Here is a 22,993-nt window from a genome sequence, read left to right as displayed (position 1 = left end):
TAAATCACCACTTCACAGGAGTAGAGCATTTTAAAAATAACACCAAAGCTGTGGCAAAGCAATGGAAAGTGCGATACTGTATCTTCTGTAACAGTGTAACCAACAAATAAGTTATGTGACCATGAAGACTAATACGTGCGATAAGCCGCTTCTTCACAGCTAAAAATAAACACCTTAAAATGCCAACCTGTGTCTTAAAGTTGAAGTTCTAATGCATACAGGTAAAGCTAGAAGACTTATTCGTGCATGAAGCCTATTATATTACGTGTTCTACGTCCCTCTTGTTATCCTAATAACATATGTGAGAAGTGCAGGTCTGATTTAGGGTCTGATTATGCTGATCTTATAAATATTGAAAATCTTGCTAGTAAAGTTATTTATTACTTGGAAGACGTCTTGCCTTCTGTCTTCTGCAGTATTTTACATTACTAAGGTTCCCAAGCAAACAGCATTGCGCGGAGGTTCTGTGCAGCTGTATACCGGAGGATATACTCTCTCAGGGAGAATACTCCCAAACATATAACATCTGATGGAACAGTTCCCTGGGTCGTGCACCACCAAGACCTGCAGTAGGACAATGAATCCGGATTGCTAGAAGGGTTCCTGAAATGAGCTAAGTAAAAATTGATAGGATTCCCTCATACATAATGGATTTTTCCCCCTACTGTGAATTTGTAGCTATTTAATTCTTTCCATTTGCAGATAGTTTGCACTTTTGCGTTTTCAGCCCCAATTTTTTTAACTTTTCTAAAGATGTACCCGTATGAGTTCTTGCTTTTTACAAAATGGGCTGTATGTTTTAATGATTGCAATTGATATATCATAAAAAAAAATGTACTGCAAAACTTTTAAAATATTTTTTGGGAAGTAGAATGGGAACAAAACTGCAATCGCACTATCATTGTGGGTGTTATGGTTTTATCATGTTCACTATGCAAAAAAAAAAATAGAAATTAACTTTTTCCTGGGTCAGTACAATTGTGGAGATACCAAATTTTTATCATATTTATTATATAACAGAGTATAATAGGGGGCGTGGCCTTGCTATCAATAAGTGAGGAGGTGTGTCTGTCTAGCTACTGCTCCCAACCTCTGAGTACTACCACCTCCAGTACATATTTGGGACTGTCATCCTCTTTAGTGATGGACAACCATGAAAAGGGGAAGACATGGGGACCCCAGTTCTACTAGCTCCATCCGCAATTTCATGAGGGGCACCAATGGGGAGTTAGCCACGCTGTCTCCTCCAGAGTCTGAATTGTGGAATGTTCCTTCTCCTTTCCGGCCTGGGGATGCTCCACTGGGCTCCTCCTCGCAGGACCCTGCTCGCAGTGTTTTGAAATCTTTCCCTGGTCAGGACTCAGCAAGAGCACCAGGATCCAACTCTTTCTTCCTCAGAGGCTCTTGCCGCACTACTGACCTCTTCGGAGCCGTCCTTCCCATCAGTACCACTACAGCTGAGCCCATCTGCACATCGGAACTGTGATAGAGATACTCACTTTCACACACTTTCTTGGTTACGCCCCAGAGATAGACCCTCTTCTTTATTGCATTCCTTACTCTTGGCCCATTGTCTGGACACCAGGAATGGCCTTCTTAAAAAGGTCAGTCTTATGACTGGAGGGTTGGGGTCACGTTGGCCGTACTTTTCAATAATCCAGCCTTTTCCCAAGGACAGAATAAATATACATTTCTATGTTGGCAGCCCAACGATATTAGCTGAGCTCCATGGTAACAGGTACATCTCTACCTCCATTATCGGATCTTCAACTCCATGACCTACCAACTACAGATTCCTCCAACTCCTATAGAAAATGTATTCATACAGAAATGTTCCCCTTCACATAGTCTTTCCAAAATCTATATCATCTTGTTATCTAGAGTTACTCTGGGGTACCCTTCCTTCGCTGGGCCCTGGGAACTGGAGTTATCCATCTCTGACTAAAGTGGTGATTGGGATAAGGCGTTCGCTCTCTCACACAAGATGCCGCCTGCAGTAATTCTGGCATTGTGCATTTTTTATGGCAATTATCGTGTGAGATAAATAATGTGAAATTTTAATAGTTCTGATTGTTATGGACATAGTGATACCAACTCTGTTTTTTTAATTGTTTACATTTTTTACACCAAAAGTTTAGCATTTGGTTTTTTAAATGTTTAAGATTTCATTCAAATTTAGTTTTTATTTTGAATCCCACAGGGAGCCTTGAACATGAAATCGCTTGATAGATTGTATAGTACCCTGCAATACTCTTGCATTTCAATCTATTATGTATGTGTTAGCATTTGGTAGGGCCTAATAGACCTTCACACATGGCAGACAAAACGGCCAATGTTACACCCCGGGGCTATCATGCCAACCGCTGTTGCAGGCAGGTATCAGCTGTACAACACTGCCAGCATCTGTTTCATATGAAGCGTGCTAATCTATACTCTCCCCTATGCCAGGTAATATACATGTATTTCAAATGTAGGGAAGGGGATTACGTGGTTGTACCAGGATCACAAGTTATTTCCTATCTACTTGTTTATCATGGGGGCCTCAGCACTAGACCCCCACCGATCCTGAGAACAGGGGTTTCCTGTCATTACCCCTCCTCACCGTGGGCTTACTGCACCCTCGAAAGTGAGGAGAAGACTGAATGAAGTGCTGGCTGTGCTAGTGTGCTGCCACTTCATTCAGCGGCAGCACACTAGGGAACGCGGGACTCCTGTTCTCACGATTGGCAGGGATCTCGGTGCGGAGACCCCAACCTATCAGCAGGTTATGCCCTATTCTGTGGATAAGGGATAACTTGTGATCCTTGTCCCACCCCTTTAAGCATACCGCATGGTTTTATTTTAAACTTGTGGCCATTATAAGAGTAGCAGTTGAATAAAGATGAACTACATTAGGAGACAGCTCAAGGACAAACTAGGCGCTGTTTTATAAGAAAGTAGCCATGTTTTTCTACTCTCAAGCATCTCCTTAAATCCACAAAATGTATAGATAGACTGCATTCTCTCGATTGATGGCTCAAAACAAAAAAAAAGTAGCTTATTCCACTTTGCAGGCTACATATACCTTTCCAGTAAATTAATTTTGTTTCTTCCTATTCTTTGTGACAAACTCCTTGTCTAGGTAAAGAACCAGAAAAAACACATTAGCCTGTGCTGCTTGTTAATGGCGATTTAAATGAATGATCATTACTGGACGCTAATGGCTCAAGTGCTCTAGTGAGCTGGCCATTAACTAAGGTCAAAAATCGATCTTTACTGATTAACATTGATTCATAAAGGTTATCCACATCAGAAATGAAGCTCCCGTGTGTGTATAAACACTAGACTACACTCTATGGCTGCTTAACAACACATTGCAAATATATAGAAGCGGTTAATCGGTGTCATAACTGTATGCGCATTATTCATTGTAAATGCAGTGGCCTGTCTATGGCGCGCTGCATTATATCTCATCCCAAGCTGTTTGGGGTAGATAGACGCGATGAGCTGTCCTCTCTGCCTTGGAAGCTGCCAGCGTGAAATTAGAACTCTTACAGCGTAACTGAGGTTTCTAGAAACACCTATTAGTTGGGCGCAGAAGCAGGAAGTGAGCCAACCGACCAGACAGCGCGGTTCGCTTTTAACCCTCCCCTCTCCGAGTGCATGCATTCAGACAGGTATCAGCAAGGATTACAAGCAAGAATCATTAGACTATAATAGCATCTAAATATATTGCAAATGGGAATTTATTTTCTGCAGGTCCCACAGTTCTACGAATAAATGGAAATCCCAATCCCATACTTTATATGAAAACATATATACAATCCAGGGCAATTAGGTTTATTTTTATTTATTGATCACAATGAGAGATGAGCGAGCGTACTCGTTAAGGCAAAATACTCGAGCGAGTATTGCCATTTTCGAGTACATGCCTGCTCGTGAGAAAAGATTCTGGGACGGCAGGGGTGAGCGGTGAGTTGCGGTAGTGAGAATGGGGGAGCGGGGGGGGGGAGAGGGAGAGAGAGAGATCTCCCCCCCCCCCCGTTCCTTCCCGCTCTCCACCGCTGCCCCTCGCCGGCCCCTGAATCTTTTGGCATGAGCAGGCATGTACTCGAAAATGGCAATACTTGCTCGAGTATTTTGCCTTAACGCGTACGCCTGCTCATCTCTAATCACAATGAATGGACTTTTATTTATAAGAAGTTCTTAAAAAGCAAGCAGTGATAGCGTTCACAGCTCAGCAGCTTGAACTGCTGCAACCTTAATGTTTCCTTAAGGGAAAAAAGTTACACAATACATTGGGGCCATTGCAAAATATCCGACCTGGTATTTTTTGAGACGTTCGCATGGCCGCTTGAAGTTGATTTTCGCTCACAGTAATTCCACAATTTTTATTATGACTGGCAGGCAGCATTGTATCATTGAGGAGTGCTTCCCTAACAATGCTTCAAAGTTATGTGTGCCTTTTTGGGGGGTCAGCAGAGGAGGACGAGAATTATTTTTTTAAACTTAAATGCATGAATTTTGGGTGGACAATTATTTTGAAATTGGGTTACAAATGTGCCACTGTTTGTCTTTTGCGGCTCCTACATATCACTGCAGTCTAAGGGCCCTTTTACGCAGAACAATTATTGTTTAGTTTACCGCAGGATCATGGGATACTGAAGGATAGTCATTCAGTGTAAACACGCCCAACAGCTAAACAGCAAAGGATAATTAGTTTGTTTATAGTCCGTCCTTCAGTTTATTCAGACATAACAGTCTGATCATACCCATGCAAACAGGCAGTCATTCATCTATGGACTGCCTGGTTGTTCTGAAGTAAGGTGGGGCTGAGTGAGATCTCCGGCAGTCTCCACCTCCATTCAGTGAGTATGGTTTCTGTGTGAAAGCAGTGTGCTCCTCTTTCTTTTCTTGATTGTTTTTATCAGCTAATCTATGACCACAACAAAATGTATCTTTATTGTCGTCTTTAATTAACTGATAAAAAATGCAGGATAGGAAAGATAGCTTAAGCACCCTACAGTCATCCCTATCACTACTGTGATTTCACACAGGAGGGATAATCGTTCACTGAATGGAGGCAGAGCGCACCAGAGATCTCTTCCGGCCGCCCGCTTCTATTCAGAGTGTTACAATCGTGTGGGCAACTAAGCATGGTGCCCACATGATCGTGACCAAGACAGATGCACATGGGTTTTCGACAACTGCCCCTAAACTACAGGGAGAATGACCTTGCTCTACCTAAGCAGGGACATTGCCCTGATAAAGGGTGGCCCCACGGTCTTCGGATCTGGGCCCTAGATGCTCCTAGGAACCACGCAACAGAACAGGTTACATAAGCATGCCACATGACAGGTACAAGTGGACAGAACAAGAAGACACACAGAGCCAGAGTCACGGCTCCTGGCTCTACCGCTAGTCCCTACACTAACCAGGAGTCCAGCGGCATCGGACACAGTTCACACCACTAGCTGCAACAGCACAGACAATAGGGCACAGTTCACACAGCAAGCTGCAACAGCACAGACAACAGGACACAGTTCACACAGCAAGCTGCAACAGCAAAGACAACAGAATGCAAATCACACAGCAAGCTGTACAGGACAGACAACAGGATACTGACTTACAGGCACTGGCTTACAACATATAGTGCAAACCACATGGACTCCACCCAGAGCTCACAGAAAGTCTAACAGTGTCCACATACCAGGGGGATAGACAGTCAGCCACCGTGCTGACATAGGGAACTGTGTTAGGGATCCACCAACTGACACACAGACGAGACATAAGACGTTTGGAGGCCGCACCTGCCAGGGGAAGGAAAAAGGGGTTCTGCATGTGCTACAGACAAGGACTACAGGTGTCCAAACTGTCTTTGGGAAACAGAGAGACACAATAGACCTACATGCAAACACAGATCTGAGTGGGAACAAAACTGATACATCCAAACAGTACAAACACCAGCATCAACTACTGACAGGAGCTGGGTTTATATGTGCTGCAGACTAAAGGAGATTGGCTACTGGGGAATACCATACCCGGCCAGCTCAGTTACTCACCACCTGAGGAGCTGTGCTGCTAGAAACCTTAGTACTACAGATCCCAGCAGAACAACGTAACACAGAGTCAACAGGCAGGCGTTCATAGATGAACAATTGCCTGTTTATACAGGATCATTATCATTTGATTTTTATGCATGCATAAACTGAACAATGAACAATGAGTAAATTAATTATCACTCAGCATTATCAGTCGCTAGTAGTCTTTCGTTCAGTTTCGCATGATCCAGTGACAAACTGAATGCTAATCATTTCGTGTAAAATGGCCCTTAGACTGCAGTGTCTATATAGAGTGATATGTAGACACAAATTCTGCAACTTTTTAAAACGCTATTAAACATGTAGAGTCTGTATGGCTAGAGAATGGATAGAGCTACATGGAGAGAAATACAATAATACAATCCTCATAGGGGTTTTCTATAGACCATCAAATATAACAGAAGCTACTGAAAATCTGTTACTGAGGCAAATAGATGAAGCAGTAAATCACAATGAGGTAATTATTATGGGGTAATTTAACTATCCAGATATAAACTGGGAAGCCAAAACCTGTGGATCTCATAAAGGTAACAAGTTTCTATGGATAACTAAAAATAACTACCTTACCCAAATTGTACAGAAGCCAACTAGATGGACAGCCATTTTGGACTTAATATTAACCAACAGACCTGACAGAATAACAGGGGTGCAGGTTGGGGGGTACCTGAGAAATGGTGACCATAATATAAGAAACCTTAATTTGTCTTTTAAGAGAGAGTTTTATAGGGGAGCTACGAAAATACTAAACTTTAGGAAGGTAAAGTACGACCAGCTGAGAAATGCCCTAAACCTTATTGACTGGGATAATGTCCTGAGAAGTAAGAGTACAGACAATAAATGTGAAATGTTTCAAAACATCTTACAAACACACTGTGAGAGGTTCATACCTATCAAGAATAAAATGCTTAAGAATAGGAAAAAAGCAATGTGGCTTAATAAACATGTAAAGGGGCAATAAGCAGCAAGGAAAAGGTGTTTAAACTACTAAAACAAGAAGAAGTAACAAAGAAGCACTAAAAACCTACAAGGCAAAAATAAATGATGTAAAAAGCAGATAAAAGCAGCAAAGGTAGAGACAGAAAGACATATTGCTAAGGAGAGTAAAACGAAGGCACCGCTCACATGGGCAAACTGGATTCTGCATGCGGAAGGCCAGCAGTGGATTCTGGGTGTGAGCCTAGCTGGTGACCCTGCGTAGCTGTGGTTTCTGTATTGCGGATGACCATGGGGGCATGTCATTCGTCATGCACAGTACAGTTTTGTTCTTCAATATTAACGATAATGTGGGTACCTGCGGCTCATATGCAATGTTAATTGCGTATGGGCTGCGGGTCGAACGGCCTTTATTGACTTCAACGGAGGCTATCCGCGTGGACTCTGCAGCAAAATAGAGCATGCTGCGATTTTTCCCCTGCTTGCAGAATGCACATTTTGCATCTGCAAGTGTGAGTGAAAAAGCAAATTTATTTGCTTTTGAATTGCTGCGTTTTGCAGTGGATCCTCTGTGTAGACGCCGATCATTGGATTCCGCAATTGGAATCCGCCCGTGTGAGCCCGGCCTGACCTTAAACTATTCTTCAATTGTATAAATAGTAAAAAGATTAATACTGAAAGTGTGGGCTCTTTAATAAATAATGTAGGAAAAATTGCGGAGGGTAATGAGTAGAAAACAAATCTATTGAATAGTTTTTCCTCCAGTGTATGCACAGAGAAAAATGAAATGTCAGATGAGGTGCAGAATTATACTATACACTCTCCACTAAATGTCACCAGTCTTGTGGGCCACTAACACGTGACGATTATTGCTCAAAATTCGCTCAAGTGAACAAATTTGAGTGATAATTGTGCAATATGAATGCAAAAAAAAATAAAAATCGCTCACTATTCATTCACAAGTTCTTACTGCTGACTTACAGTCAACATAAAAACCAATGCTGAATTGCCGGCTTGTTATTCAGTGTAAACACTCCCTGCTCAGCGCTTTACCTAGAAGGTGAAGCACTGAGCGAGAAGCCTGCAATTCAGTGGTGAAGTCTGTCAGCCTAAACGCTCTGCACGAGCGCTGACGATCTTAGTGGTGACGTCAGCACTCATGCAGTCATTTAGCTCACTGTAGTCACGTGTAAAAGAGCCATTACCCAGAAAGAAGTGCAGAGCCATCTTAAAAAGATTAAAATAGACAAATCTCCGGATCCTGATGGCATGCACTCCCGGGTTCTAGGGCAATAAAGTAGATAGATAAGCTATTTTTCTTATATTTTAGGACGCTGTACTGATGGGCTCTGTTACACTGGATTGGCGCATAGCCAATGTGGTGCTGATATTTAAAAATGGGTCGAAAAGTGAACCTGGAAACTGCAGGTCAGTAATTCTTATTTTTATTGTGCATAAAATGTTTGAAGGGTTTCTAAGAGATGCTATCCTGGAGTTCCTCAAGGAAAATAGCTGTATAACTCCATATCAGCATGGGTCTTTGAGAGATTGCTCCTGTCAAACCAACCTGATCATCTTCTATGAGGAGGTATGCACTAGAATGGACCAAAAAGAGTCATTGGATTTTGTGAATTTGGACTTTTCCAAAGCGTTTGACATTGTGCCACATAAAAGGTTGGTATATAAAATGAGAATGCTTGGTCTGGGTGAGAATGTGTGTTAGTGGGTAAGTAACTGGCTCAGTGATAGAAAGAAGAGGGAAGTTATTAATGGTACATACTCTAATTGAAAGTCTGTTTATGTGCAAAGACAATCTTTCAAACTATTGAAAGACTGACAGTTTTGGTGATCATTTTGCATAAAGTGTTAATGGAGACTGATGTCCATTAACACTTTATCAGCTTCATTTGCGTGTAAAAGGGCCCCCGGGAGCTGTTTGCAGAACCCAGCATGTGGGCTGGGCTCTGTACACAGCTGCTTGGCTTTTGCAAGGGCTGTCAGCAGAATACAATGTAATCTCGTGACACCCGCTGAGGTCTGTGTTATCTCACTTCGGCTGCATGATGGATTTTAAGCTTACTTTAAAATCATCGTTCAGCGGAAAAGTGCACAATGGTAGTGTTTACACGCAACGATTATCCCTCATATGCCATCGTTTGAACGAATTTTGATAATCGTTGCGTGTAAATGGGCCTTGAGTCACCAATCTTCATAAATTCTTTAAAAATATGTTTAACACAAAAATGAGATTTAGATAATAGGTCATTTTCTGATTACACATTCCATTTAAACCTTTACATATAATCTGTTGCTAACACACCTGATGACATAGAACTTCGGTCACCCATAGAATACATATAATTAAATGCCATGGGGGTTGACAGATTTAGAATCTAAATACTGTAATTAGTAGTGCATGCAAAACATAAGGTTGATCGCTTCTCTGAAACACTAAGCGTGCTATTACACAAGTGTTTCTTCCCTGGCAAACATAGGCGGAGCTACGATGATTGTGGCTGGCACCTGCACTTGTCACATCAATCATTATGATAAGTCCAAGTGCTGGTTGCGATCAGCGTTCCTCTAGCTGCATTTCCAGCTGAGAAACACTACCGTGTAATAGCGCTCTGAAACTGCATTTACATGGGACGTAAATGCAGCAGAATTTGCTGCAGAAGATCAGCAACATGTATGGTACAAGCCAAGTGGATGAGGTTTAAAAAACCCCATCCACATGGAGCTAAAAAAATTCTGCGCCGAATCCACGGCATGTCAATTCTAAATTCAGAGAATGTCTATTTATTTTGAGGATTTTTCAAGCATTCTTACTATTTGGACATCTGCTAGAAGCTCAGTCAAATAAAGCCTATGGATGCATTTGTCGTATGTGGTAGGAGCGTATGGCCAATACCAACTGATGTAACCCTACAGCAGCCCTACATACAGTCATTTAAACTTCGGCTTTATTGCTCTTCCTCTTGAAAACATCTGTCTACATTATCGTTGGAACACCCATAATAAAAACCTGCCATAATTACATACCGTACATGCTCACCAACAAATCTGTCATTCATGGGAAATACTATAAGTATTCAGTCTCGCCGTGCCTTTTTATATACATAGGAGAACTTACATGTGGCAAAACCAAAAAAGGTATGGGTGTTATAGGCATGTGATATTCTACACCCTAATAGAAAAAAAAATCTCAAGATGAGTAAGCCTAAGAAACAAATAGACTTTTAATATCAGGTTACACCTCTGGCTTTCAGATCTAAACTAGGACAGCAGGAACGTAAGCCTATTTGAATGGGCCACTGGCAGTGAGAGTATGAATACAGGCTCAACTAATAAAAAAATAGGCTAAAAGGCTCATTAACCCTATGTGACTGTAAAAACACACATAAAAGCATACGCTTTAGACTTTAAAAGGTTTATCCATCTGATGCATCCAAGCACTGCCATCATGAATGTCCTATTAAGTCCTATCCAGGCGATTAACCTATATAATGTTGGCATAGGAAAATGTTTGTTTGCAAGCTAGTGTGTTCAAAATCTCTGAATTATACACTTTACTGATAGTTTTGGATCTTTTTTGGTCTATTCAATACCTAAAAGTCCATAATATATTACTTCCTAGGAGCAACAAGGTTTTGGAGAACTTAAACTATGGCTACTTTGGCCGTGACAGGGATCATGCAACCAAAGCTTACTGTGTAGCCCTGTGACGACACAATGTGACTCAAGCCAATGGAGTCGTAGTGTGAGTCACAGGCTGGGGTGAGGTTTGTGACCTGAATGTTGAATGTCACAATACGATTCAATTGTCTTCAATGGCAGTGCAAGGTTGCAGGTTTACCGAAAGGGGTTCTGTCATTACCAAAAAAATTCTATACTTACCTATTCCTCCCCAAGCAGTCTTCTTACCAGATCTTCACCTCGCCAATCTTCTCCTGGCTCCTCCAGTCCCCCCCGGGTCATGGCACCTCCAGCCGACCAGATCCTCTTCTTCCTGTGACGAAGCATCCATTGCAAGCATTCTGCTTCCTGCAGGGTAGTGTACAGGTCACTAGTGACGTAGCATGAGCTGCAGCTAATGAACACTCCAAAACAGGAAGAAGATCGGCTAGAGGTGATGTGACCCGGGGGACTGGAGGAGCCAGGAGAAGATTGGTGAGTAGAAGATGTGGTAAGAAGACTGTCTGGGGAGGAATAGGTAAGTATTGATTTTTTTTTTCTAATGACAGAACCCCTTTAATGATCGTTCAACCTCTCTTGTAGCCAAAGTCCCTATATAGACTTAGCTTTAATCTAAAGGAAAAGCATTTCAGAAGATACGAGGTTTGAAGTTCATAATCATAAAAAATCATAAATAAAGGATCATTTAAAAAATGTTTTAACTATATAAAAACACAAATAAAACTTTCTTAATTACCTGATTTGCTGAGCTAGGTAAATATCTGGCCTTCTCAATTATGGCTGTGTTACTTGAACTAATCAGTATGGGGCTGCTAATCTCCGGAGTCTGTCTACCCGATGGAGAACGCACAATTTTGTTTAATGTATTTAGAGCATTGGTAATCAGGAACTGCCTTGGGGTCTTTCGTCTTCCGTCTGGTGTTCTTCGCATTGTTTCTGGTTCAGAAGACTTAACTGAGGGGGACTTTCTCAGTGTAGAAGTAAAAGGCAAATTCTTCATATCTTTTCTTTTATTCTTGTTTGACTCCAGCAATTGTTTGGCTGTGTTGTTTAGCTGCAAGCAAAAATATGTCATTGGTAAGTTGTTCTTTGATAAACAGAAAAGTCTAAACAGCAAGAAAAATATAATAAATCAATTTCTAGGTTTATGAGTTACATTGAGGCGGCCTGCACACGGCCGAGTCAGACCTCGCATGCAGGATTCCCACAGCTGAGTTCGACCCGGTGCCCGGACGGTGACTACTGCATACCTCTTATCCTTTGATGCTGATGTGCTGGACAGCCCCAGTACATGGGACACTGCGCCGTCACTAGGCGATGATGCGGCTGCCGCGACCATTCTGCAATGATGATTGCAGAATGGCTGTGGGACGGACAGCTTCCATTGACTTCATGCAATCGATTTCCGCTCATGGTCAGGAAATTGCGTGTTTTCATAGCATGCTATGGGCTGGATTTGCTGCAGATTCCGGAGGTGGAATCCTGCTCCGGATTTCGCAATGAAAATCCGCCCATGTGCAGGAGGCTTTAGGCCGTATTTACATGGGCAAGTGCTATATCGGTCCGAGAAACTTGCATCGATATGACATTCTTAAATCTGCAATTTCTAAGCAAGAGTGATCCGTTTTTGTATGTCAAAATCGCATGTTTCGATACGAAAAAAGATAAGAAATTGCATTGTACCTGCATGAAACTCACATGTGCATACAAGTGCAATGCAATTTTTAAATAGTCCATAGCAAATAACTAGCGAATTTTCTGTGATATGAAGAAAAATAGGACATGTTGCAGTTATTCCATCCCACAGCATTGCTGCAAGAGGAGAAACGCCAGTGTATATTAACCAATTAGAAACAATAGGTTAATACATCAAGGAAGCGTACAGAACTCGTGCGATGATCTCGCCCCTGAAAATAAGCTCTTATCCTTCAAGAATTTCTTGCGCACTCTTTTAAATTGCATAACTTAGTTTCAGTGGAATGTAGTTTTATGTGATGTGATTATATTTATTCTGCAAAATTGCTCTTTTGTTGAAGCAAGAAACTATTCTCTTCGGTTCCTTCATTGATAGTATGCAAACCAATTAAAGAGTCTTGAAACATGACGGGTTATCAACCAAACAAGATATGCCGTGGTAGTCAGCTACTTATTTCTGGGAAGGGATAGTTCTCCTTTGGGAAAGCACCTAGACGGTGTGAAGAAACATAATGCTTGTCTTCATTAATGCTTGTCTCCCCATACCCAAGGAAAAACTACACCCTTCTAGACCTACATCAACCAGCAACCTACTGTACACTGATGAGGAGCAAAAACCTCAAAACAGCTGTTTGTACAGGGCTATCATTTCATTTGGAGAAGACTCTGCCTTTGACATATTCCGAACTATTGCTACAAGGCGTTTTAGAAGGTCAGTCATTGACTTGCAGGAATGCTACCTTCCAATAGGTGGGTGGCACTACAGAGCCATTTTACCATCTTTGATTCACTTCTGGGGGGGGGGGAGCTATTTTGTATACTTTTCTCAGGGACCCTCACTTTAAATTCTCTCTACGGTATACTCAATCCTGTGAATTGGTACCTACAAACTATTAAAATTGCGGTTAGTCTATATGAGTAGAGAGGATTAAATTGGATCCCATATCTCCACTCTATGGCAATTAGTTACTCTCAAAGATACTTCACGTGTTTATGTTGCATACCTCTACGAAGAGAAGGGGAAAGATTCCCACTTGATCACCCAACTTGCCTTCGGCCCAGTTGTCATCTACTCTTCGGATTACGCTGATTATATCATCCTGTAATAAGAGATTTGTAACTGTTGATGAGAAATTGGAATACATTTTATCAAGTAAATGCATAGATAAGACATAAACCCTTTCAAATGAGCATCACAATGTAAACATATCATGAAGAACCTAGACTGACAATTGAATTTTGATAAGCAAGAAAAATGATATAATTTTATCTGTTCAACTTCAAGTAGGAAATGCTAAGTTATATGAGACTAAAATACAATGTCATAATGAAAAAGGCTAAAGACACTAAAGAAATCCTGTTAATGATAGACTGATGGTAAAACACGCATGCAGAGTTTTTTTCTCAAGTTCATCTAGATCAGTGTTTCTCAACTCCAGTCCTCAGGGACCCCCAACAGGTCATGTTTTCAGGGTTCCTCAGTATTGCACAGGTGATGTAATTATTGTCAGTGCCTCAGACCTTGCCATAGGGGTTCTTACTATAGGATATCCTGAAAACATGACCTGTTGGTGGTCCCTGTGGACTGGAGTTGAGAAACACTGTTCTAGATCAACTTTTTTGATTTAGATCATTCTTCACATTTGAGGCTTCATAGAGGTTATTAGAACCACTATTAATATGCACATAGTTTTTCTAAAAGCCGTGTTGGAGACATTTATGCCAATGAGCAGTAACATACTCAATAGTCCAGTTCTGATGCTCACTTGTCCATTGTAGACACTTTTGACAGTAGACAGGGGTCAGCATAGGCACTCTGACCAGTCTGCGGATGTGCAGCCCCATGTGCAGCAAGCTGCAATGCACTGGGTGTTCTGACACCTTTCTATCATAGCCAGCATTAACTTTTTCAGCAATTTCCTCTACAATTGCTCTTTTGTGGGATCAGACCAGACAGGCTAGCCTTCACTCCCTTGCGCATCAGTGAGCCGTAGGTGCTGATGACACTTTTCCTGATTCATCAGTTGTCTTTCCTTGCACCACTTGTGAAAGGTACTAACTACTGCATACTGGAAACAACCTAAAAGACCAGCCATTTTTGAAATGCTCTGAACCAGTCTCCTAGCCATCAAAATCTGGCCCTTGTCAAAGCTGATATCTGTCTGCAACAGACATAATGGTCACTGATGCTAATCGAAGCTGTTAACCCTCTAAATAATCCAACTATTGCTCAGGATTCCCAGACAGCCCCCACCGCTCACCGTGATGAGATGGCAGCATGCCATTCAGGTACCATGGCAGCCAAGGACCCTCTGAAAGTCCCTAGAAGTGCCTGTGGCTAATGTCGCATGCGTTGGGGGCAGCTGACAGCCTTACGATGTTGTCCCATTGGTCCACCTCTTACAACACGTCGTTGGAGGCTATTGGCCACCATAGCCATGCCCCGTGATTTGGGGGCATCTTCTAAGGGTATGCACCTCCTTATCATAGGCTCAACCTAGACGCCATCAGTCCACCATCAGGGCTGATGTTTTTCATCTGTTTTTATTTTATCTTGTGCATCCTGCATCTCTGATCATATACAGTCAGTTTAGTGATATATCTTGCTTCTTTTATTCTAGTTAGTCAGTTTAGAACCCATGTCTCTCATTGTAAGGGGGAAGGTGCTTTAAAGAGAGCACTATAGTTGCATTATAGATCAAGGGCAGCTTGCCTCTCTAATATATCATTTGAGCTCTACTAGAAGTAAGGGTTAGAAATAGCCATTACAGGCATCGGCTTTTCAGTACCTAGTGATTGACAGTTTATTTAGTTGGGTTTATGCTGATGCTCTTCTATTTTGTCTTATTTCTCAGTAATTACTTCGAGTTTCTTGTCCATCTTGAATAAATACATCTTGCTCCTGATGACCTATATTCAAGGCTAGAGAAACGCATTGAGTAGTAATTTTGAGTAATATTATTTGAGAATTCTATCCATTATCTGGGGTTTAATTACCATTTCAAATTAACTTTGAGCTTACAGAGTCTTTGAAGGAGACACTAACGAGTTATATTTTAGGGTAATCAGTGAATTTATTTAGTCTAAGTTCCTCCTGCTTTGGTGATACTATAATACTGTATAAGTTATTAAATGTCCCTATGGGACTAAAAAACTGTGTAAAATCAGTAAAAAAAAAAGTTTTATTAATTATTGGGAAAAAAGGAAGTAGAAGTAAAAAAAACATTTTCCACAATAACAATTAAAAGAATAAACATAAAAAAGCATATTTAGTATCGACACATCTATAAAAGTCCGATATATCAAAGTAACACTTTATTTATCCCATACGGTGAACTTTGACAGAAAAAAAAGCACAACGTCAGAATTGTGATTTTTTTTTTGGTCACTTGGCTTCCAGGAGAAAATGTAATAAATGACTGTGGAATGGCATTTTTTTCCTTTTTACTCCACTTTGAAAGCTTTTCAGTACATTATATGGTACCTTAAACAGCACTATTGAGAAATACAACTCATCCTGCAAAAAAACAAACAAAAAAAACCTCAAACAGCTATGTCAATAAAAAAATATTTTTAATTTTTTGAAAGTGAGGAGAAAATGAAAAAAAAAGGGTCGCATCCTTAAGGGTTTAAAGGGGGATTCCAGTGACAGAATAAGATTTTAAAATTTAATTTACAGCATCACAATAACTCATTTTGTAATAGGCTCACTGTACCTGGTCTTGCTGCTTTCCTAATTTTCTATCTATGTCTATGTGACCCTCCATCTGAAGAACATCCCCACTGCATTTTCTACTTCCTCCCTCCACCTTCAATTTCCTGTGAGCAGTGCATGATGGGAGGACAGGAGTGGAAGTACTGCGCTGTATTGCTCATGTGCAGCTCAGAGAGCTGGAAACTCCTGTCTGTCTATTTTAGCAGGTTTGCACTGGCACTGAGTGAGAGGGAGGTTGGTGCTAGTAAGTTGTAAGACCTGTGAGCTGTGGGCAGAGCTACAGTACTGGCCAGCAGACAAGCTCTATGCATGCTGGGAGTTGTAGGTAGCAGTCTGCTGCTGTGTTTACTGTGAAAGTGATGCATGTAAAAACAATAGCACAATTGTGGCTTCACACAAAGAAGACGAGGCTCCAGAGCAGCAGATAAAAGAAACAGGTTGCAGCTACTGAGCTGTAGCTACTAGATTTCAGCATTTTCAGAATTTCCATTTTGCATCCGGAAAATACCTTTAACAAGCGCTATATACCAAGATAATGTATGTTGTTCACTTCACCTGTCACTGGTTTTATTGCTATGACTGATCGTTTATGTGAACATTGGCCTTTTAGCTAAATGCGCTTTTACACGGAACGATTAGCGTTAAAAAAAATTACTGGATAGTTCGAACTTGAACAATAATCCTTCAGTAAAAACATGACCAATTATTGAATGATGAACCATAATTTATTCGTTCATTGTTTTTGTTCCTCTTTTGTAAACGTAAAAATTATTGTTGGCTCGTTTGCTAATCGTTTGGTCTAAATGCCGATCATTCAGTCATTCCCATTCAAATCTTTTGAGCGACTTTTAAGCAATAATCGTTGTGTGCCTTTTAAGCACAAGGTGATCGCTCAAATGTTGAGCGATCACTTTCCGCTCCAAGCGGGGCTACTTGTCTACTGCATCCAGCTGTTCTCTGCTCAGAGCGCCTGGCCATTATACAGCCGAGCGCTCCGAGCGGGGGATGAAGAAGACAAGTGGGGCCTGGACAGCTGTGTTCTTTATATCCCGTCTGTCTTCAGGGAGTGGGATACAGCTGAAACAATAGTATCAGCTGTATCCTGCTGTGAATTCCTGATAAGGCTCATCATTGCCTTTCAGCATGCTGAAAGAGAACGATCAGCGATTCCCTAACAAAAACTGCACAATGTCAGCGCAGTTAGACCCAACGATTATCGCTCAAAAAATCTTTTGATCGACTTTTAAGCGATAATCGTTGTGTGCCTTTTAAGCACAAGGTGATGGCTCAAATGTTGAGCCATCACTTTGCGCTCCGAGCAGGGGATGCTGAAGACAAGCGGGGACGCTAGTCTTCTGCATCTAGCTGTTCTCTGCTCGGAGCCCCTGGCTGTTATACAGCCGAGTGCTCTGAGCGGAGAATGCAGAACACAGCTGGACCCCTGTGTTCTTCATACCCCGGTTGTGTTCACAGAGTGGGATACAGATGAAACAATAGTATCAGCTGTATCCTGCTGTGAATTCCTGATAAGGCTGATCATTCTTTTTCAGCATGCTGAAAGACAACAATCAGTGATTCCCTAACGAAAAATGCACAATGTCAGTGCAGTTAGACACAATGATTATCGCTCAAAAGATGGTTTTGAGCAATTTTTTTTTTTTTTAAAACAAAAATCATTGTGTCTAAATCATCAATTATAGAACTGGCTTTCTGTCACTTCATTTTCTGGCCGAGCATCTGCCATGTTTTTGAAGGCACAGACCAAATGAATAGGCTAAGATATTTAACAAATACCTATGCCCAACTTTTTCCTAGGATATTCTGGCATCGCATAACTTATCATATCTGAATGACATTTCAGGTCATCAAGTTTTCAATAGAGCACTGAAAAGTTCTGCCCCCTTTTATCACTGGACAAGAGCCTGTTGGAATCCACTGATAAGATGTATCAGACAGAACAAACCGTATGGAGCATCTATATATAGAATATAAAGCACACACTTGTTCCTTGGCTCTCCGCGTCTAATAGGCTCCACAAAAATTAGTCCTTCAGATCTTTCTAGGGCAAAAAACAAAAGCCATGAGACTTTGATCATCTTTGTATTCTGACAACATCTTTGTATCCACACTAGGAAAAGCTCGCCCACTCAGCGCAGTTTTGAAGATAAAATACACATTTACAGAAATGTAATATGCAATATGCATAATATGTAATATAGATATGCAGTCTGCCTGCCGACTGAGCAGGGAATGTTTCTTTGTACTCCTAGATATTCTCTTGATACATCTCCCTATTTTGTGAACATGTTGGATATGGAAATAATGTTTAACACACAAGTGCTATCTTAGTTCATCATGACCGTTGGACACATTTCATGACCTACGGCCACCATTTTTGATCTGTTGTACAGGAATCATAAGTTTAACAAGTACACAAAGTTCACTGTATGGCTTTGCTGTCGGAAATGGTGAAATAAGTAAACCCGAGGTCAGCAGGTGAGTGAATTTTATTGATCCACAACTTGACAAAATACGTACGTTACCATGAGAATTCAGCGAGGAATCGGATACATAGATGCTCTCGTTCCATATGGAATTTAATGCCACCTAGCTTAAATATTTTAGTTTTATGATTATGTCCATTGTAAAAAAAAATCAGTAACTCATCTATTGGAAAATAAGGAAGTCTAATGTATTTGTAGCTATGAATAACAAGACTTGTAATGAATGGGAAGAAGTAATATTTCTGTGGCGGCACGTATTCCCTACCAGTCCTTGCTGAACCAGCACCAAGATGTTCCCTAATCAAAATACAGTATAAGACAGTAAATGAGAAGCACAAGGTGACGGATTGGGATTCAAACACAGATAGAATTCATCATCATTTATGTATCAGCGAGCCAATCTTGTAAATCTCGGTAAAACTCCTCGCAGGCTCTCCATTCCATAACTAATTAGCACAAGTACAGAGTTGGTGGGTGGGGGGTAATTCTGTACTTGTCTTACTCACAACATCATTATATTGAGTTTTGGAAAATCTGAAATAGCTCTAATGTTTTCATATTCTGCATAGCATAACGACATTTCATGTAATAGATTAACCCCTTAATGACCAGCCATTTTTTTGTGTTTTGCATTCTTGTTTTTTCACATGCGTTTTCAAAAAACTACTTTATTAACCTTTTTATTTTTACCATTGACTGAGCTTCTATATTATTGGAGGATGAGTTGTATTTTTTAGTGATATCATTTAATGTATAGAATATTATATTAAAAAAAAAACTTGAAAACATTTCTGAGTGAGGGGAATTCATAAAAAAAAACATTTTTGGGGTGTCATGTTTGTATGGTGTTCATTGGGCAGTCCAAATTACATGTTATTTATTTCTGTGGGTCGGTGCGATTACGGCAATTGCAAAATTTACGGTTTTATTATATATTAGTATTACTACTTTAGTATAAAACTTAAAGAAAAATCAATAATTTTGATAATTATTGATTTATATATTTTTTTTTTCCGCCAATTGAACTTTGTTCTTTGCTTGGTGAGCTGTAGTTTTTTTTTTAGACCATTTTAGGGTACATAATATTTGACACTTTTTATTCAATTGCCTTTGACTGGCAGGCTGGAAAAAAACTGAATTCTGGTGTTGCTTTTCCTAATAATGGCGTATACCATGTGTGATGCTTGGAGTTCTGCAAATGCAGTGATATAAATTCGGTTTAATTTATTAATTGTTTTGATTTCTTTATCTGAAAACCTTATATATATATATATATATATATATATATATATATATATATATATATATATATATATATATATTATAAAGTGGTTCTCCATTTTTTTCTAGTCCCCATAGGGAAATAGATCTTGTGATCATCTGATCACTTATACAATATACTGCAATGGTTTTGTATTGCAATATATTATACTTTTACTGTCAGCCTATTAAGACCTGCCGCAGGCTGTTGCAGGCGGATATCAGCTGTCAAAGATATCCAGCAACCGCCATAAATAGAACAAGATCTGCTGCTCCATAAAAAACCCTGTGCAACCAGGACATAACTGGGGCATGAAGAGTTTAAAGGGGTTGTTCAGCCTTAAGCTTTTGATGACATATTGATAGCCTTGAATTCTATGGGAACATTGAATATAATACCAACGCAGGCTACAGTGAAGTGTGACTGTGATAGTACCTCTGTTAATAACTGATTGGTGGGGATCCCAAATGGCAGTCCCCCATAAATCAACTATTGATGACCTATCAATATTTCAAAGCTGGACAACATCTTTAAAGGGAATCTGTCACCTACTTTTAGCCCTATAAGCGGTTATACTTACCTCCCCCATTGTTCCATTTTTGGTGTAAAGTATACATAAATGTGTCAGGTCAGGGCAACTATGCCCCCTTCCAACAAGCCATGCCCTCTTTTTTGAAAAAGTTGTGTGGGCTGGCATGAATAGAAAAAAAAAATCACAGCATTTGTGTGCAAGTGGGCCTTGGCCAAATTTTGTGACTATTTTACACATTTATGAGCTTGATAAATCTCCCTTTTAGACTATATTTAAAATGTGGAGCAGGCTTCTCTATGCTATTGCTGTAACTCCCATAGAAGCACAGCAAGCTAAGCTGTTTCCGTAACTCGCTGAACTGCATTACAGTTATCAAGATCCATTGGGTGCTGTTGGTTTCCAGTATATGACAAATTAAGCATCACCACTATTTTCATTGGCCTGCCTCTCTAATAGTTATAACGGGGTGCTAATGCCAACGTGAACAAGGCCTTACCTAACCAAGGAGGTAGACAGTGTAGTTCCTTAAGCCTATGCTTATAGTACAGCTAAATTTATGCTACATGTGATCACATATTGTACAACTGTACGATTATCACAGTACACTATACGGACTTTAGTGTTGAGTAAACTGAACTAGCAGAACCATGTTTTGGGTCAAAGTTTGCTAAAAATCTGGTTCAGCGTGAACCCAAGCTGAGCTTTTAGCAAAGTTCCACCCGAAACAAGGTTCCTCTGGTTTGGTTCGCTCAACACTAGTGATGAACACTGGTGTATAACACTAAGAGCCATAAAAGCCCTGTATAACACTCTCAGAATGTTATATTGGGCTTTAATGGCTCTAAGACATTGCTATATAACAGTCTTAGGAGATTTGGTGAACTACCAATTCAGTTCAAATTAATTCTCACCGAACTGAACTTTTTGCAAAACTTCATCAAACCAGCTAACCCAAGTTTTCAAAAGTTTGCTCCTCACTAACAGTCTTATGCTGATATGTGCTCCTTCCATAATGTACCTTTGAAAATTTCAAACAATTCTTCTTTTCTCCTTTGCCATTGCCCTTCAATTCAAAGTTGTACAAGGCTTTGCAGAGAGCTGGAGGCTGGTCTATTTCTCGCAGAATTTTCACCGATCTTGCTGGAAAGATACCACTTCCTCCATTAACTTCTCCGTGATACCAATGGTCATCCAGCTGTTGATGCAAAATGATAATGTCTCCTTTACTGAAGGAAAGGTCGTTAGGGGTTTGCCCTCTGTACCTTGACACTGCTTTAGCACATGGTACCTATAAAAAAGGAAGAAAAAAAAATCAGGTTATACAAGGAGCCTTCAACGTTTGGTAATATAGTATTAGTTAAACACTATACACAAAGTCTGGTTTGGAATAGATTTGGATGTCTCACATAATTGCTTGTAATGTGATTGAGACGCTGAAACCCATCTTATGTTTGTATCACTTTGCCATGTGTAGTTATGGATGGTAGCTGTAACACAGGTGACTAACATCAGTTTTTTGTTTTATTCTAGTAAAATCATCCAAAAATCACAGATAGTGAATGTTTTTGGGCAAATTCTAAAACCAAAATTAATAATGAAGATGATAAGGGATACATGTCTATAAGATCACTGAGTAAAGACGTTGCCAGCATTTACTACGAACTGTAAAATGATAATTACAAAAAAATAAAAAAAATACAAGAACACATCATTTTTTTCCTTTTTACAGACTGTCTGGGAATTTAGCTGTTTGTACAACCCTGCTGTACTAAATGCTCAAGCAAAAACACTATTTTACAAACAGGAATATGAAATGCGTCACCGCCCATAATATTATTAATTATGTTTTGTATACCGCTAATTGATATTTTTGTGAACTTACAGCATTAATACATTATAATGGAGCTTCAGAATGCACTGATATGCTCCACAATGTAAAAAAAGCTAATGGAAAAAATATACCAACGGGCAGTCCATAGGCTCCGCTCACATCGGCATTGAGAGGCTGCATTACAAGCCCCATATGCAAATACTGTTTTTCCTTAACAGAACTCAAAAACACCTCTTTTTAAGTCAATCTGGTCCATCAGACATCGCCAGTGACCACTGGGTTATAGATCCGGCACAGCTTTGTGGCTTTTATAAACAGAAACCACAACGCAGATGATAACACAGCTTTATAAAATAAAATGTGTTTTTAGGGTTTTGTTAATGGAAGTCCAAGACAGAGTCACATCCAGACCGGCACATTTGCACAACCAAAGGAAACAAGTTTCAGTTACAATGGCGGAGTCATATGGTCATATGGCTATGTTTGGACTTAATTAAGATAATAGGACTGATTATATTGAGGTACGAGGGATTACATGGATAAAATGGCCAGAATCACCTGAACCAAAGTGGTCCCTCAAGTAGAGCACCTGACCAAATATGGCGAGCCCACAATGGGAGAGAGACTGGAGACGAGTCTGAAACTTTCTGACAACAACTACACTAAACACTAACCTTCTGATACTAAGTAAACCCCAAATACTGAGTTATTAAATCACTAATACTGCAGACTTGAATAACTGGGAC

The 22,993-nt window shown here is 40.3% G+C and overlaps 1 protein-coding gene across 2 annotated transcripts in view; it reads right to left on the bottom strand.

Annotated features, from left to right (window-relative positions):
- Positions 1-22,993, bottom strand: part of SH3RF2 (SH3 domain containing ring finger 2) — a 108,971-nt gene that overhangs the window by 31,736 nt on the left and 54,242 nt on the right. For both annotated transcript variants that reach the window (XM_066591251.1, XM_066591252.1), the window contains exons 3-5: positions 21,435-21,704; positions 13,409-13,504; positions 11,446-11,763 (exon numbers count right to left, since the gene is read on the bottom strand). In XM_066591251.1, coding sequence (XP_066447348.1) covers positions 11,446-11,763; positions 13,409-13,504; positions 21,435-21,704 — 684 coding nt within the window. The remainder of the gene's footprint in view (positions 1-11,445; positions 11,764-13,408; positions 13,505-21,434; positions 21,705-22,993) is intronic.

The sequence above is a fragment of the Eleutherodactylus coqui genome, chromosome 2 (assembly GCF_035609145.1).
Source record: "Eleutherodactylus coqui strain aEleCoq1 chromosome 2, aEleCoq1.hap1, whole genome shotgun sequence".
NCBI lineage: Eukaryota > Metazoa > Chordata > Amphibia > Anura > Eleutherodactylidae > Eleutherodactylus > Eleutherodactylus coqui.
This window is presented reverse-complemented; position numbering and strand designations above follow the sequence as displayed.